The sequence below is a fragment of the Jaculus jaculus genome, chromosome 17, assembly GCF_020740685.1.
Source record: "Jaculus jaculus isolate mJacJac1 chromosome 17, mJacJac1.mat.Y.cur, whole genome shotgun sequence".
Classification (NCBI taxonomy): domain Eukaryota; kingdom Metazoa; phylum Chordata; class Mammalia; order Rodentia; family Dipodidae; genus Jaculus; species Jaculus jaculus.
Window position 1 is genome coordinate 12071007 of NC_059118.1, and position 14921 is coordinate 12085927.

General features: G+C 43.3%; 1 protein-coding gene across 40 annotated transcripts in view; it reads right to left on the minus strand.

Annotated features, from left to right (window-relative positions):
* Clasp2 (cytoplasmic linker associated protein 2) overlaps nucleotides 1–14921 on the minus strand; it is a 208582-nt gene that overhangs the window by 113312 nt on the left and 80349 nt on the right. For 22 of the 40 annotated variants that reach the window (XM_045136849.1, XM_045136848.1, XM_045136833.1 and 19 more), the window contains 3 exons: nucleotides 9375–9457; nucleotides 6489–6581; nucleotides 1871–2016 (listed from right to left, as the gene is read on the minus strand). In XM_045136849.1, the coding sequence (XP_044992784.1) occupies nucleotides 1871–2016; nucleotides 6489–6581; nucleotides 9375–9457 (322 nt within the window). The remainder of the gene's footprint in view (nucleotides 1–1870; nucleotides 2017–6488; nucleotides 6582–9374; nucleotides 9458–14921) is intronic. The other 18 variants (XM_045136851.1, XM_045136845.1, XM_045136850.1 and 15 more) reach the window with 1 other exon arrangement.

Here is a 14921-nt window from a genome sequence, read left to right on the forward strand (position 1 = left end):
GGTTATAGTAATCCCCAGCTTTTCACATGGGCGTGGGGGATTGAACTCAGGTCCCCATGCTTACACAGCAAGGGCTTCTACCCACACAGCCTTCTCTCAATCTCCAAAATCAGGTTCTAAATTCAAAAATGTTTTCAAACTTAGACCTACTGACTAACGTGTACAGTGACAGTCAGATTCCCAATCTGTCAATTCCCAGGCAAAAAGGAACCTCAACTCAAAAACAGAAAGGACAACTATGCCTGGATGCTTCCTTTAAAGGGCATGAGGACTGTTCTAGAAGTGAGAATGTACACCTGGGAGTGAGCTTGATTCTGGTAAACTTGTGGGAGACACGGGGCTTAGAATGGCCTTGCACTTCGGGGCTATTTGGTACTACTTGTGTATGATGGCTTTTCTGGAGTTTCCACTACACAGACTGAGCACTAACAGGGTTTCCTCTCCACTCTCGGTGGTCAGCTGGGTCAGTTCTGCCAGCCTGAATGAACGCTAAGGAGGCACGTTTACCTAGTGCCGAGCCGGAGTTCTTCCCTCTCCTCGGGAGCTGGGCCTTATGCAGGAGTAAGCAAGTGTTCGGCTGCACCCACAGGGCCAAACCCTTTCTATGCGTCTCTTCTCCACCGCTGTGCACATTAAGTGTGGCTGACACAAACCCCTTTCTATACGTCTCTTCTCCACCGCTGTGCACAGTAAGTGTGGCTGACACAAACCCCTTTCTATACGTCTCTTCTCCACTGCTGTGCACAGTAAGTGTGGCTGACACAAACCCCTTTCTATGCGTCTCTTCTCCACCGCTGTGCACAGTAAGTGTGGCTGACACAAACCCCTTTCTATACATCTCTTCTCCACTGCTGTGCACAGTAAGTGTGGCTGCTGTAGCCTTCTGAAACTTAACCCCGCTTCTCCTTCAGTGAGATCACCTTGTTCTCTTAGGTCCCCACACTTTTCCAGGGCTTGTAAAAGTCCCAGACCAGAGGGTTATCTGCAACTTTCAAATAACCCAGGCCAGCCCCCATAGTGTATTCTCTGCAAACACTATCTTACCTCAACTGTGCACTTTCTAGACCTATTTTAAGTACGTTTTTCAAGGACATAGTTTATGGATTCTTGTTTTGTTTGTTTTACTAAAGAAAATTGATGATTTGTGGCATGCTGGTATGCTGATTTACACTATCCTTGACAATAACCCTCCTACAGATTTTCCCACATGGGGCACTATGTTGCCTGTCAATAATGACACGCTTCCCCTTTTCTTACAGTCCTCACAGGATTTACCCCATCTCCTTAGGGCACTAATGTAACAGTGATCTACAAGACAGACAGCAGGCACAGTAGTGTCCCTATCTCCACAAGAAAGATCAAGTGGTGGCACACATGAAAACAGTATTCAGGACACGTGGAGTGGTCAGTGAGATTTCAGTATTCTACCCTACTTGTATTTTGGAGGACTACAAGTGTAAAGATCTGATAAATTAATGATGACTAAATGTTACAATTCTAATTTTCTAAAATATCAGAAATGGAGTGCTTCGTAACTAAGTTAGTAATGTGAAAAGTGAATGTAGCCAGTAAAAGCCCATTCATTTTCTTTCTACACAGATGAACTTGGCCAGAAATTCACCAATAGGCTTCAGGTATAGAGACCCATTTTAAGGTTGGCATAAAGATTTAAGCAAGATTTCTTTTTTAGGACTGGAGACTGAAGCAAGGGCCCATGTATGCTAAGCATGCACTCTGTTACTGAGGCATATACCTAGCATAATGAAGATCACTTTAATTTAAAAATAATTGCATCTTTATGTGGAATTTTTGCTGATTAAGTACTAAGTTCATTCATAAAAAATACTTAGCACCAAAGGAATATACTTACGCAACAGTAATGCAAGCTTCCCGGACCACCTGGGATCTAAGATCCTTGGCTGAGAGTTTAAGTGCTCCGTCCAACAAGCGTAAATGTTGGAAAAAACAATCATACTGTGCAGCCCCAGCAACAAGCAGTGACCGAATTTTCTTAAGCTAAAATAAAGAGAATTTTCATTACTGACATCAAAAGTGACAGTATGCAGAAGTTACCTGTGCTACATTATTCTATTAAACAGGAAGCATCATTTAAGTCTCATTAGGTTTACATAATTACATTCAACGTTTTAGAAGCATTACGTGTATTTCTTAAATTATAAAATTTCTATTTAAAGTCAATTCAGTTGAATTGATGATATAGATGCAAAAAATGATGTAAGTATTAGAAAAACTGTGAAACAACAATTATAACCCTGGATAGGTAGATAAATAAGGAAAAAGTATAAGCAGAAAAAAAAATCTAAACAGAAGACATCTAAAACAGATTTAACGATAGTCAAAATAAAAATTACAACACAACTGAAACATTACCTGCAACTTGAGACAATATACAGCAAATGAACGTAAGAAGACAACCCAATGTTAAATTGAGAAAAATATATGAAACTGTGTTCAACTGTGCAAGTGATGGGCAAATCCCAATTACAAGAAAAACTCATTCTTTTCTCTTATCAGAGAGGCAAAAATTTGACAACATGCAGTATTAGAAAGAAAAATTGAAGCTTGCAAAAACTGCAAGACTATAAAGGACTGAAATCTTTGCAGGATTTTGGTAGACTCTACTGAAATAAAATTGTATGTGCTCTCTACCAACAATTTTAAAATCCAGCTTATAAAACACCACTGTTAAAAATGTATGCTTGGGAATCGGGCATGGTGGCAGACCCCTTTAATCCCAGCCTTTGGGAGGCAGAGGTTGGAGGACTCCTGTGAGTTTGAGGCCACCCTGAGACTACATAGTGAATTCCAGGTCAGCCTGGACTAGAATGAGACCTTACCTCGAAACCCAACCACCCCCCACCAAAAAAAAGCATGCATGGGGCTGGGGAGATGGATCAGCAGTTAAAGACACGTACTTACAAAGCCTGAAAGCCCAGATTTGATACACCAGTACCCATGTAAAGCCAGATGCACAAAGTGGCACATGCATCTAGAGTTCATTTTTTTGGTTTTTCGAGGCAGGGTCTCACTCTAGCCCAGGCTGACCTGGGATTCACTATGGAGTCTCAGGGTGGCCTCAAACTCACGGCGATCCTCCTACCTCTGCCTCCCGAGTGCTGGGATTAAAGGCGTGTGCCACCATGCCCGGCGCATCTAGAGTTCTTTTACAGTAGGCAAGGGGCCTGGCATGCCCATTCCCTCACCCGTAAATGCAAATAAATAATTGTTTTTAAGTGCATGCATGGGATACGCATGAAACTAGTGATAGAGTACTTGTTAGCAACACACACAGCATGAAAGCACAATTATTACAAGTTATTAAAATGGAATTACCATGGGATATATTTTATAATCATGGAAAATGTTAATAAAAATTTTTAAAAAATGGTAAAAAAATTACTATAATATGTGAAAGGAGAACAAAACTTAAACTACACATACATATATTAAACAAAGGAATATGTACATGCTGATCTGCATTCAGTCAGTATCTGAGCAACTAACAAGGCCTGACATCACACCAGTACATATGATTTCTCAAGCAAGCTACCAGTAATGTATCTAGTATGGTCTCATTTGTTTTTATATAAGAGGTAGAGGCGCTATGCTGATCTTGTCACATATTTTTGAATGAATAGAGAAAAGGACACACTATGAAAATTACTTGGGCTAAAGAGAAGGCTTAGCAGTTAGGTCACCTGCCTGCAAAGCACAAAGACCCAGTACCCACATAAGCCAGATGCACATAGTAGCATTTGCGGCTGGAGTTTGTTTGCAATGGCTAAATGCTGTGGTGTACCCATTCTCATTCTCCCTAACAAATAATAAATAAAAATATTTTTAGCCAGGCATGGTGGCACATGCCATTAGTCGCAGCACTCGGGAGGCAGAGGTAGGAGGATCACTGTGAGTTCGAGGCCACCCTCAGGTTACAGAGTGAATTCCAGGTCAGGCTGAGCTAGAATGAGACTCTACCTTGAAAAAAAAATTGTTTGGTTAAAGAATTAAAAATAATTAAAAGGGAGCTGGAGAGATTGCTTATCAGGTAAGGTGCTTGCCTACAAAGTCTAAAAACCCATGTTCTACTCTCTAGATCCCACACTAGCCAGATGCACAAAGGTGAGGCAAGCACAAGGTGGCAAGTGTCCACTAGGTGGTGGAAGCATCTGAAGTTCGACTACAATGGCTGAGGCCCTGGCGGCACCAATGCACAGAAATAACAATGAAAATTTAAAAATAATTAAAAGGCCAGGCATGGTGGCACATGCCTTTAATACCAGTATTTGAGAGACAGAGGTAGGAGCATCACTGTGAATTCAAGGCTAGCCTGAGACTACATTATGAATTTCAGGTCAGCCTGAAAATCAGATTTAAACAAATGTGACACATTTTCTGTTAAAAATCTGTTAAAACATTTTAAGATATGCAGAATACCTAAGAAAGAGAAGACAAAAATGACCTGCATCTCATAACGCTGCAAAAACAAAAATGGTCTTCAGCTTATAATGTTGGAAAAAAATGACCTTCAGCTCACGATGTCAAAAAGCAGTACTTGTCCAAAGGGCCCATGTGATTTAACTCATCAGACTGGATATTTTCATGATTAGCAAGATGGGACCTTTGAGGGCAGAGAGAGCTGAAAACCTTCATGGCCTTCTTGAGGACGCGGAGGTGCTCACTTAGTACATGCAATTTGGCCAGGTAAATCTAACAAAAATCAAAAAATTTAAAACAAAACATACAGTCTTTTTCTAGGTGCAAACTTTATTTTAAAATTTATCAAATATTTTCCTAAAGGAATTTAATATAAAGAATTTGTAACTCATATACACCTTTTTTCAAGGTAGGGTCTTGCTCTAGCACAGGCTGGCCTAGAATTCACTCTGAAGTCTCAGGGTGGCCTCGAACTCAAGGCAATCTTCCTACCTCTGCCTCTCAAGTGCTGGGATAAGAATAAAAGGCGTGCACCACTATGCCCGGCTGCACCCAACTTTAAAAAAAAAAAACAGAAAAATCATGGGTGTGATGGTTCAGTTTGTGTCCACTTGATCTGTTTAGGAATCCACAGACATTCCTCATAAGTGGGTCTCTGAGGTAGCTTCCAGGAAGGATGAACTAAAGGAGGAATCCTTCCCCCAGAGCTGGCGGCCCTGTAGGAGGGGGGCTTTATCAAAAGAAGCTCTGGAAGAAAGGTCTTCTCCTCCCGTCCACCTGGCTGCCGGCGCTGCTGCTGCTTTCCAGCGTGCACGGAAGACCAGAAGACCAGCGTGCACTGAAGAGCAGCGTCTCTCCAGGATGCCTCGGGCCTTCAGTGCCGGATGGGGACTGCTGGGGCTTCCAGCCTCGTGGACTGAGCAGCTACCCGGTTCCTTCACTGTCAGGCCTGTTACTGTTGGACTGTCATAAACTAATCCAATAAATTCCCTTTTAATACAATTCATCCCATCGGTTCTGTTCCTCTAAGAGAAGCCTGGCCAATAATGGGTGATAGTCATTATCTTCAGAAGAAAATAGAGCAAAAGCCAGGTAATTAGGTGCACTGCTGTGAAATTATGTCAATGCTATGAAAATATGGAGCCTGCAGGAAAATGAACTGTTTAATTGGCAAATCTTAAATGACTCTGGGATAGAGTTTCTAAGAAGCTGTATGACCCCAGAGAGGCCAAAGCCCTCCGGAACTTACTCTTTTCTAGTCAGTCAACAAACAGCCCAAGCAGGCAGACTTCCGAACATCATCATCTCATCAGCAAAAACAAAACAAAAACCCAACACAAGGGGCTAGGGAGCTGGCTTAGCAGATAAAGCGCTCAGGCGGGTGTGGTGGCACTCGGGAGGCAGAGGTAGGAGGGTTGCCATGAGTTCAGCATCACCCTAAGACTACACCAGGTCAGCCTGGGCTAGAGTGAGATCCTACCTCAGGAGGAAAAAAGAAAAAGCGCCTGCTGCAGGAGGATCCAGATGGGCATCACAGCCCACTTGTAAACCCAGTGAGACAGAGGATCCCTCGGGCAAGCTGGTCAGCTAGTCTAGCCAATCAGATGAGCCCTGGTTCAAGAGAGAAACTGCCTCAGTGAACAGAGAGTGATTGAGGAACACATCCAACGTCAATCTCTGGTCTTATAAACACACACACACCATACACACATACACATGCAAAAAAAAAAAAAAATTCATGCCAGCACACACCATTATTCCCAGCACTAGGGATGCAGAGAGGTAAGAGGATCGCTGTGAGTTCAAGGCCAACTTGGGACCACAGAGTGAGTTCTAGGTCAGTATGGGCTAAAGTGAGAGCCTACCTTGAAGGGAAAAAGAAAAATAATCAACTCAAATGAGAAAATGTATATTTTCCCCAAAGAAATGTTAGCCCCAGCCTAACTTACAGACAGTACAGTGTGGACAGCCGTGCTCTTGGAAAGGACTGAACAGAAAAAAGGAGCCGCGAGGAAACAGAAAGCCAGACTTACTGCATTGGCACGTTGGTCCCAGTCATGCTTGTCATCTGACAGAATTTCCCTGATTTTATTTAACGTTTCTTCAAGTTCTCGACTAGAATATATCTTAAAGAAAAAAGTTAGGATTACTATATTATTTGCTACAAACAATATCAAACTTAGGCGCTGGTGTTTAAAAGAACATTTCAAATATAAGGTTATCTTCTATTCTAGCACCATTTTTAATGGAGAATATATCATAAGTGATAATAAAATAAAATGCTTTCGCTGTTCTTCCTGGTTTGTTATCCTGCTACTTGTGAGTAATGTCAATTATGAACAACTTCAAATATACTTAAAATGCTTTGTAATATAAAAGAAAGAGAAAACATCCAAGAATAATAGACCCAATTTCTCAAAAACTGAACGCATAGCCAGATGTGGTGATGCACACCTTTAATCCCAGCACTTGGGAGGCAGAGGCTAAGTACTGCCAAAAGGACATTTTACCTTAGTTCCGCTTTCTCTTTATAAGGAACGACAGGAAAGAGACATGCCAGTCATTTTTCAAATAGCTATTCACCAAACTTTTGCTTAACAAATATTCACATAACAGGAACACACTACACTTGTCACCAGGGTGACAATGGTGAGCACTAGTGGACACACCAGATTTTCAGTCTTTGCCTTACAATCTAAAGTTAGGGACAGATAAAATTAACTGACATAAAACATATAAATTGGTTATACAGGAGAATCAAAGGGTCATGAAAATCTTCATATAATCAAGGGTTTCACTTTGCCTGGCAAGTCAAGGTGGAACTGGAAGCTACAGGTCCGTGGGATTTAAGTGTGCACACATTTGCTTTCCCTGTGCAATGACAGGTATTGTGTGAAGGCTCTGTGAGACAAAGAACAGAGGCCAGCAAACTAGAAAGGAGCACTAAGAGAAGACCAAAGAGAGGTTACTGACTATATGTAAGTAGACAAGCAGATCACTGGGGATGCAATGGCCTAAGAGAAGTCAGGAGTAAGGAAGGGTGGGAGAGGGGTTAATAAAAAAAAAAAATTGTTGTTAGAGGTAGGGTCTCACTCTAGTTCAGGCTGACCTGAAATTCACTTATGTAGCCTCAGGGTGGCTCGAACTCACAGCGATACTCCTACCTCTGCCTCCCGAGTGCTGTATTAAAGGTGTGTGCCACCATGTCTGGCATGGGTTAATCAAAATTTAAGATGTTATGAATAAGCTGCATGAAAACCTACTTTATTGGATAATGTCACACCCAGAAGCCATAAATTGTTACTAACTATTGCCAAGGCTCTTGGTTTCCCACCATAACTAGACAGTGAAACCCTATTGCTGAAGACTCCACATGCTTGGGCTGCAGGTGACTGAGAAATCAAGCTGGAGCTCAAGTGAAAACCTCTTCCCTATGGATCAGCTGACAAAAAGCTGGAAAAAGCTACACTGCATGCAGCTCTATGGGAGAGAAAAGTCATCAGTAGTGATAAACAACAGTGGACATTGTAAGCCTTAAAACTGGCCAACCAGGCTAAATGATCCAATGGGTGCAAGAGTAACATGTCTGTTATGTGGGAAACCAAATACACTCTAATTGGACTAGAGGCCCACTCCACAGGAGGGAATACATGCCTGGTACTGCAAACCTAGCTAAAAGCCTATGGCAAGGGAGGTCATCAGCCCTAGAGGAGTAATGCCTTCTGTTTTCTGGCTAACAGCATATATTATGCTCACCAAACTGACCTGAAAGCACTTTTCTTAGTGATCATACCCACATATTAATGCTACTCTCACTTCTGATTAGAGAAGCTTCTCTTTTCAGATGGTGGTGACCTATGGGATGACTCAAAAAGCACTATAGTGCTACCTTCCTAGGTTTAGGATCCATTGCAGAAGAAATGGAAGAAAGACTCTAAGAGCCAAAGGAGGGTTGGACTGTTTACAATGTACTCTTCCGCACACAAAATGGCCTGGATATCCATGACCTCACAGTGCCTGACTCTACCTACACAAGACATGCAACAGCAAGAAACCCTGGTATATCCATTCTCTATCAAATAAATTAAAAAATATTAAAAAAAAAAAAAAAAAAAAAAAAGCCTGCCGTGCATGGTGGCACACGTGCCTTTAATCCCAGCACTCGGGAGGCAGAGGTAGGAGGATCGCCGAGAGTTTGAGGCCACCCTGAGACTACATAGTGAATTTCAGGTCAGCCTGAGCCAGAGTGAGACCCTACATTGAAAAAGCAAAATAAATAAATAAATTAATTAATTAAGTTATGATGTAGGGCAGGAGAGATGGCTTAGTGGTCTAGGTGTTCTCCTAAAAAAAATACAAATACAAAACTCATCGCTGCGGCATTATATGGAATAACAATGTTAAAGCAAAACTCAACATTCATCAACAGTAAAAACAAATTAACTGCGGTCTGCTCATACAACCTATCAATGCAAGTGAACGAAGCATAATTACAAACTTTACCTTGTAGAAAAATATGCTGAACAATATTGGGCAAAAATTCAGGTTGTAAGAATGTAATGTATAATGTTAACACATCTTTTTAAGACATGAAGCTAACATTAAGTGCGGCTCATGTCCATTTTGACTACCTCAATTACTTACATGGGAATGACTTTCAAATTCCTATTGTCAACCTCCAACATTCTCTGGGCCCAAAATTAATTCAAGTACAAGAACTTGAAGTCTGACACTACAACACAATGTGACTTATAACGATTTAATTTTATTCATTATCAAATATAATCACTTGAAAATCTGTTTTTGCCAATAAATGACAATACAGTAGTCATTTAAAGAAAAAAGCACTGTAGAAGAGGACAAAACAAATGATACAAACAGGACGCACGTGGGGAATGCCGCCTTCCTGGCAGCCTTACCTGAATACAAGGGACGTCTGTAAAAGCTTTTATAAAATCATCTTCATCAACTGCTCCAGCTCCGCCTTCCTTAGAAGCACCTGCTAATTAAAAGGAAATTAATTTCTTATGGCTTATTTTTAAGTATCATAACACTAAAGACAATGTGGAAAATCGACCCCACTGAAGGGAACAGTAGCATAAATTGGAAGAATGTTTCAATGTATCAGAAAATATGTTCAAAAAAAAAAAAGTCAAACTTTCAGAGAAGTCAAAGCACATGGCAGAGGTTGGTTAACTCTCTTCAAGTAGCAAGCCAGGCTGGGAGCAGAACCGACGGAAAGAGCAGGGGCTTCCAATCCCACCACACACTGCAGTAAAAGCCACACAATGGCAGCGACGGCCACTTCCAAAGCTAAACAAGGGCCAGGCGTGGTGGTGCCTCAGGAGACCGAGACAGGAGGACTGCTACAAGTCCAAGGCCAGCATGGGCCATGTAGCAAATATTAGGCAAGGCAAAGCCACACAGCAAGACCTGTGTCAAAAAACCCTAAACCAATCAATCAATGAGCAACTTGAAATGATGATAAGGCGCAATATCCATGGATAATGCGACAGTCAGGAAAACAAAGAAAGAGATGAGGGTTCTAAAATCAAGTTTTAACCACACAAATGAATCTTCCTTTCATATGCATTGAAAACACAGAAGGTAAACTTAATAAACAGCAGCTACTTAAGAGGCAATGTGTGAGCCACCTTTCAGCTCCACATCTACTCCTTCCTATTAGAGATTATGGGTTCAGGACTCACCAAACTATTCATTTCTGTTCTGTTGATTCTGTTTTTCTGTTAAATTCTGTCAGCAGGGACCTGGTCCTTCCTCAGGGTTTCCTATTCTTGACAGTAAAACCATCTGGCAGACCACTTATGTGGGGGCACCACCTAGTTCCAGTGGGCAGTATTCCGACCCCCATGAATCTGCTTACTGTGCAATGCCAGCCTCCCATTCCGCAAAGGGCTGAGTCCCACCCAGGCTTGTGGGTTCCTCTTCTTGGCCTCAACATTGTAACAATCCTAACCTTCTCGTCTTGTACCTCTAGATATGGGAACAACAGATACTTCCTGCAACTGCTACTGCCATATTTTAGTGTCCACTTCACATCCTCTTACTTATTTATTCATTTGCTTGTGTTTTCAAAGTCTCACTCTAGCCCAGGCAGAACTGGACCTCACTCTGTAGTTCCAAGCGACCCGCGAACTCACAGCAACTGTACCTCTGCATCCTGAGTGCTGCAATAAAGATGTGAGCCATGGCACCTGGCCTTTTCACTGCCTTTTTTTTTTTTTTTTTTGGTTTTGCAAGGTAGGGTCTTCCTCTAGCCCAGGCTGACCTGGAATTTACTCTGTAGTCTCAGGGTGGCCTCGAACTCACAGTGATCCTCCTCCCTCTGCCTCCCGAGTGCTGGGATTAAAGGTGTGCGCCACCACCCCCGGCCTCTTCACATTCTAAATTCACCAAACCAAACCTGTTTAGCAAGTCTTAATACATGTTCAGTGTATATAGTGGGGAAATCTTAAATATAAAATACTCCAGTAATATCTAAGCACTGAGATGCTATATCTTCCCTATCACCTTGACTGGATTCAGAATGCGGTCATGGACCTATGAGGGTGTTTCCAGAAAAGTTTAACTGAAGAGGGAAGACCCACCCTGAATGGGGGAGGGCGCCATTTCATGGGCTGGTGTCCTAGGCCAAACAAAAAGCAGAAAATGAGCTGAGAAGCAACACTGCTCCCTCACTGCTTCCCGGCTGTGCAAGGGGTACACTGTGACCAGCTGCTCCACCCCGACCACCAGCCTGCCCGGCCATGACGGGCCTCATCCCCTGAACAGTGATAGGCAAAATAAGCCTTCTTCCCTAAGTGATTCTGTCTGTCAGGTATCTGGTCACAACAAGACAACTCACTCCTTCAAGTATCCACACAGTGCCACAAGTAAAAATCCTGTCACAAAATGTTGCTTCATAAACAAAAATGTTTAAAATATCTGAAATAAATATACATGATACCTAAGTGATTTTTTTCAAACTTACGAACCATCCCCAACATACATCATTACGCATATGTGTGCAAATGTTTAAAAGTCTTCTTAAAGTCCAGTTCTAAGGATGTTCGCCCGTACTACATGCAGGTAAGAACAAGCCTGACTGAGCCCTGGTTGGCACTGGTGCTCCTGGTTGCTAATTCCAACCCCAACATCTCTTTCTTCATGGCAAGAGTTCAACGCATGGACAGGCTTACACCACACGAGTGCCATCGTCAGGGACAACTGTGCGGTGGTCTGAAGGAGACTTCTGCCACAGCCTCGGGCTCCTGAAATCTCGGACTCCTGCCGGTGGTAAATTGGGAAGTGGATTCCTGCTGGAGGAAGCGAGTTACTGGGGTGGGTCTTGCGGCGTACTGGTCAAGCTTGCCTGTGCCGGCCAGGCCACTGGTGAGGCTGCGTCCCCACGTACGCCGTAAGCAGTCTTTCGCCGGTGCTGCACTCGCCCTGCCATGGAAGACACCCTTGTCCTGTCAGCTGAATCATGCCCTCTCCTCCCGAGCTGCTGCCTCTGACTGGGGCTTTGTCCCTGCAACAACAAACTACGTGCTGCACTCTCCAGTTAAAGATCTGAAGCGGGGCTGGAGAGATGGCTGCGCCTGCGAAGCCCAAGGACCCAGGCTCCATTCTCCAGGTCCTACGTGGGCCAGATGCACAAGGGGGTGCATGCACCTGGAGATCCTTTGCATGGCTAGAGGACCTGGTGCACCCATTGTCGCTCGCTCTCCTTATCTCTCTCCCTCCTCTCAACCCTCCCCCCATCTCTAATAAATAAATAAATCATTTTAGAAAAAATCTGAAGTTGCACAGCACTATGTGGGCAGAACACCACCAGCAGCATGAGCACAGCCCCTGGCGACCTCTAGTAAAAGCCTGCAAACACTTGCCAGCTGCCTCAGTGATCTACTGACCGGCGACTCAGATCTACCTTGTCCTCACTGCTGAGAACTGCTCTGTAGGGAGGAGTGCTGCAGCTGAAGGACGGGTGCTGTCCATGAAGAAAGCAGTCACTGCGAGACCCCAAGAAGGTGATGATGCGTGTGCCTATTAGCTCCAAAAGGTACACGTTTCAGAACCACAAACTTCACAATACAGACAATTTGTATGCATCAATTAAAAAGCCCCTGCCAGGCAATGTAGCACACACCTTTAGTGGCAGAACTTGGGAGGCCAAGACAGGAGAGGCCAACCTAAGACTAAATAGTGAATTAAAGGTCAGCCTGGGCCAGGGCAAGACCTTACCTCAACAAAACAAAAACTCCCTAAATAAAATATGGTAAAATCACTAAAATTAAATGTATGGGAGTTAATATGCCCAAGACACACTACACACTACACACACACACACACACACACACACACACACATCTGAAAATCAAATAAAAATATAACAATAATATGGGCCAGAGAGATGGCTTAGCACTTAAGGTACTTCCTTGCAAAGTCTAAGGACCCAGGTTCAATTCCCCAGTAGCCATGTAAGCCAGATGTACATGGTAGCACAAGCATCTGGAGTTCGCTTGCAGTGTCTAGAGACCCTGGCACTCCCATTCTCCCTCTTTCCTCTCTACTAAATAAATAAAAATAAAATATAGGGAAAAATAAGTTAAGAATGGCTAAGGAAGGCACTTAATGTCAACCTCTTCCCTCACTCCCCACAGGCACAAAATCCACTTAAAAATATTTTATTGATTTATCTACTTATCTGAGAAAGACAGAGAGAGAGAAAATGGGCACATTAGGGCATCTAGCCACCGCAAATGAACTCCAAACACATGTGCCACCTTGTGCATCTAACTTACGTGGGTACTGGGGAATTGAACCTAGGTCACAAGCAAGCACCTTAACAGCTGAGCCATCTCTCCAGCCCCCTTTTTAAGAGCTGAACAGTAACTGTTAAGATTTGAGAAAATATCTAATAATTCTACTTTCCTTTTAGATGTAAATCAGTGTTTTGTCATTTGTTTTTAACACAGGTTGTCTTGCTTGGGACTCTAGTGACACAAACTCATAACCCAGGTTTAGGAGAAAGCCTTCCATATACCTTTAGTGCAGAAGCTGCATTTCCAAACACCAACAGAAGAGGGCACTGTTACACCAAGAAACTAAGAAAACCTTTACTGCTGACCCTGCCCCACCCATGTTATACACAAGGCTATACAGGTATGAAAAGCAGAATAAATAATTTAGTATCTGTATAATACAGAATAAGGAGGAAAAATATTACATGAAAACCTTTTCTGATGATGCTTCAAAAACCAAAATCCAAGCATCAAATAGTGAAGGACCATGGTCTGGAGAGATGGCTTAGAGGTTAAGGACTTTGCCTGCAAAGCCAAAGGGATCCTGGTTCAATTATACAGAATCCACATAAGCCAGATGCACAAGGGGGGACACGCATCTGGAGTTCATCTGCAGTGGCTGGAAGCCCTGAAGCATCCATTCTCTCTCTCTCACACACACACAAATAAATAAATAAGATATATTTTTAAAAAATAGTAAAGGGCCAGAGGCTGTGGGGGTGGCTCAGTCATCGTGTTTGCCTCACAAACGTTTAGACCGTGCGGGGATCCCGTCTCGCTGGCTAACTTCTCTAGCAGAACTGCTGAGCTTCGCGCTGCCGCCACCTTCTCTGTGCTGGAAAAAACACCCAACTGGAAGCAACTCAAGGGAACAAAGTTGATTTTGGCTTTTGGTCCTGAGGGGAAGCGTCATTGTGGCAGGAAGAGGAGGGCAGAGCACAGACTGGGCACCACACCTTGCCCCAGCAGCTGGCAGGAAGCAGAAAGCGGCAAGAGTGAACCAGCAGAGCCACAACAAGCGATCTACTGAACTTCAAGGTCCACCTCCACTGACACATCTCCTCCAACTAGGTTCCACCTTCAAAACTGCCACCAGCTGGGGACCAAGTATTTAAAATACATGACACTATGGGGACATCTCATCATAAACCACCACATTTCAGGTTCAATAAGAGACCAATGGCTCAAGTGAGAAAGACGTCAAACACACATACACACACACACCCTGGAACATTTGCACAATACTCAAATAAGAATTCAATATAACTAAACACTAATTACAGAAAAGAGTGAACAAATGGGCCAGGTGTGGTGGCACACACCTTTAATCCCACCACTCAGGAAGCAGAGTAGGACAATTGCTGTGAGTTCAAGGCCACCCTAAGATTAGAGAATACCAAGTAAGCCTGGGCTAGAGTGAGACCCTACCTCCAAAATAGACAATGGAACACTCAGGAGCTGTAGATTATTGCTAGAAAATTTTCAGTGCCAGGGATGGATTACCTTCCAGTGAGTTGTTGGCTAGGGAGGTCCGTGATGCCCCCAAAACATTAAAGGCCACTGCCATGCACCCATACATGTGCATCTGCAGACGCATGCACACACTTACGCACGTGCACCCACACAGGTGCATCTCCAGACACATGCACACACTTACGCACA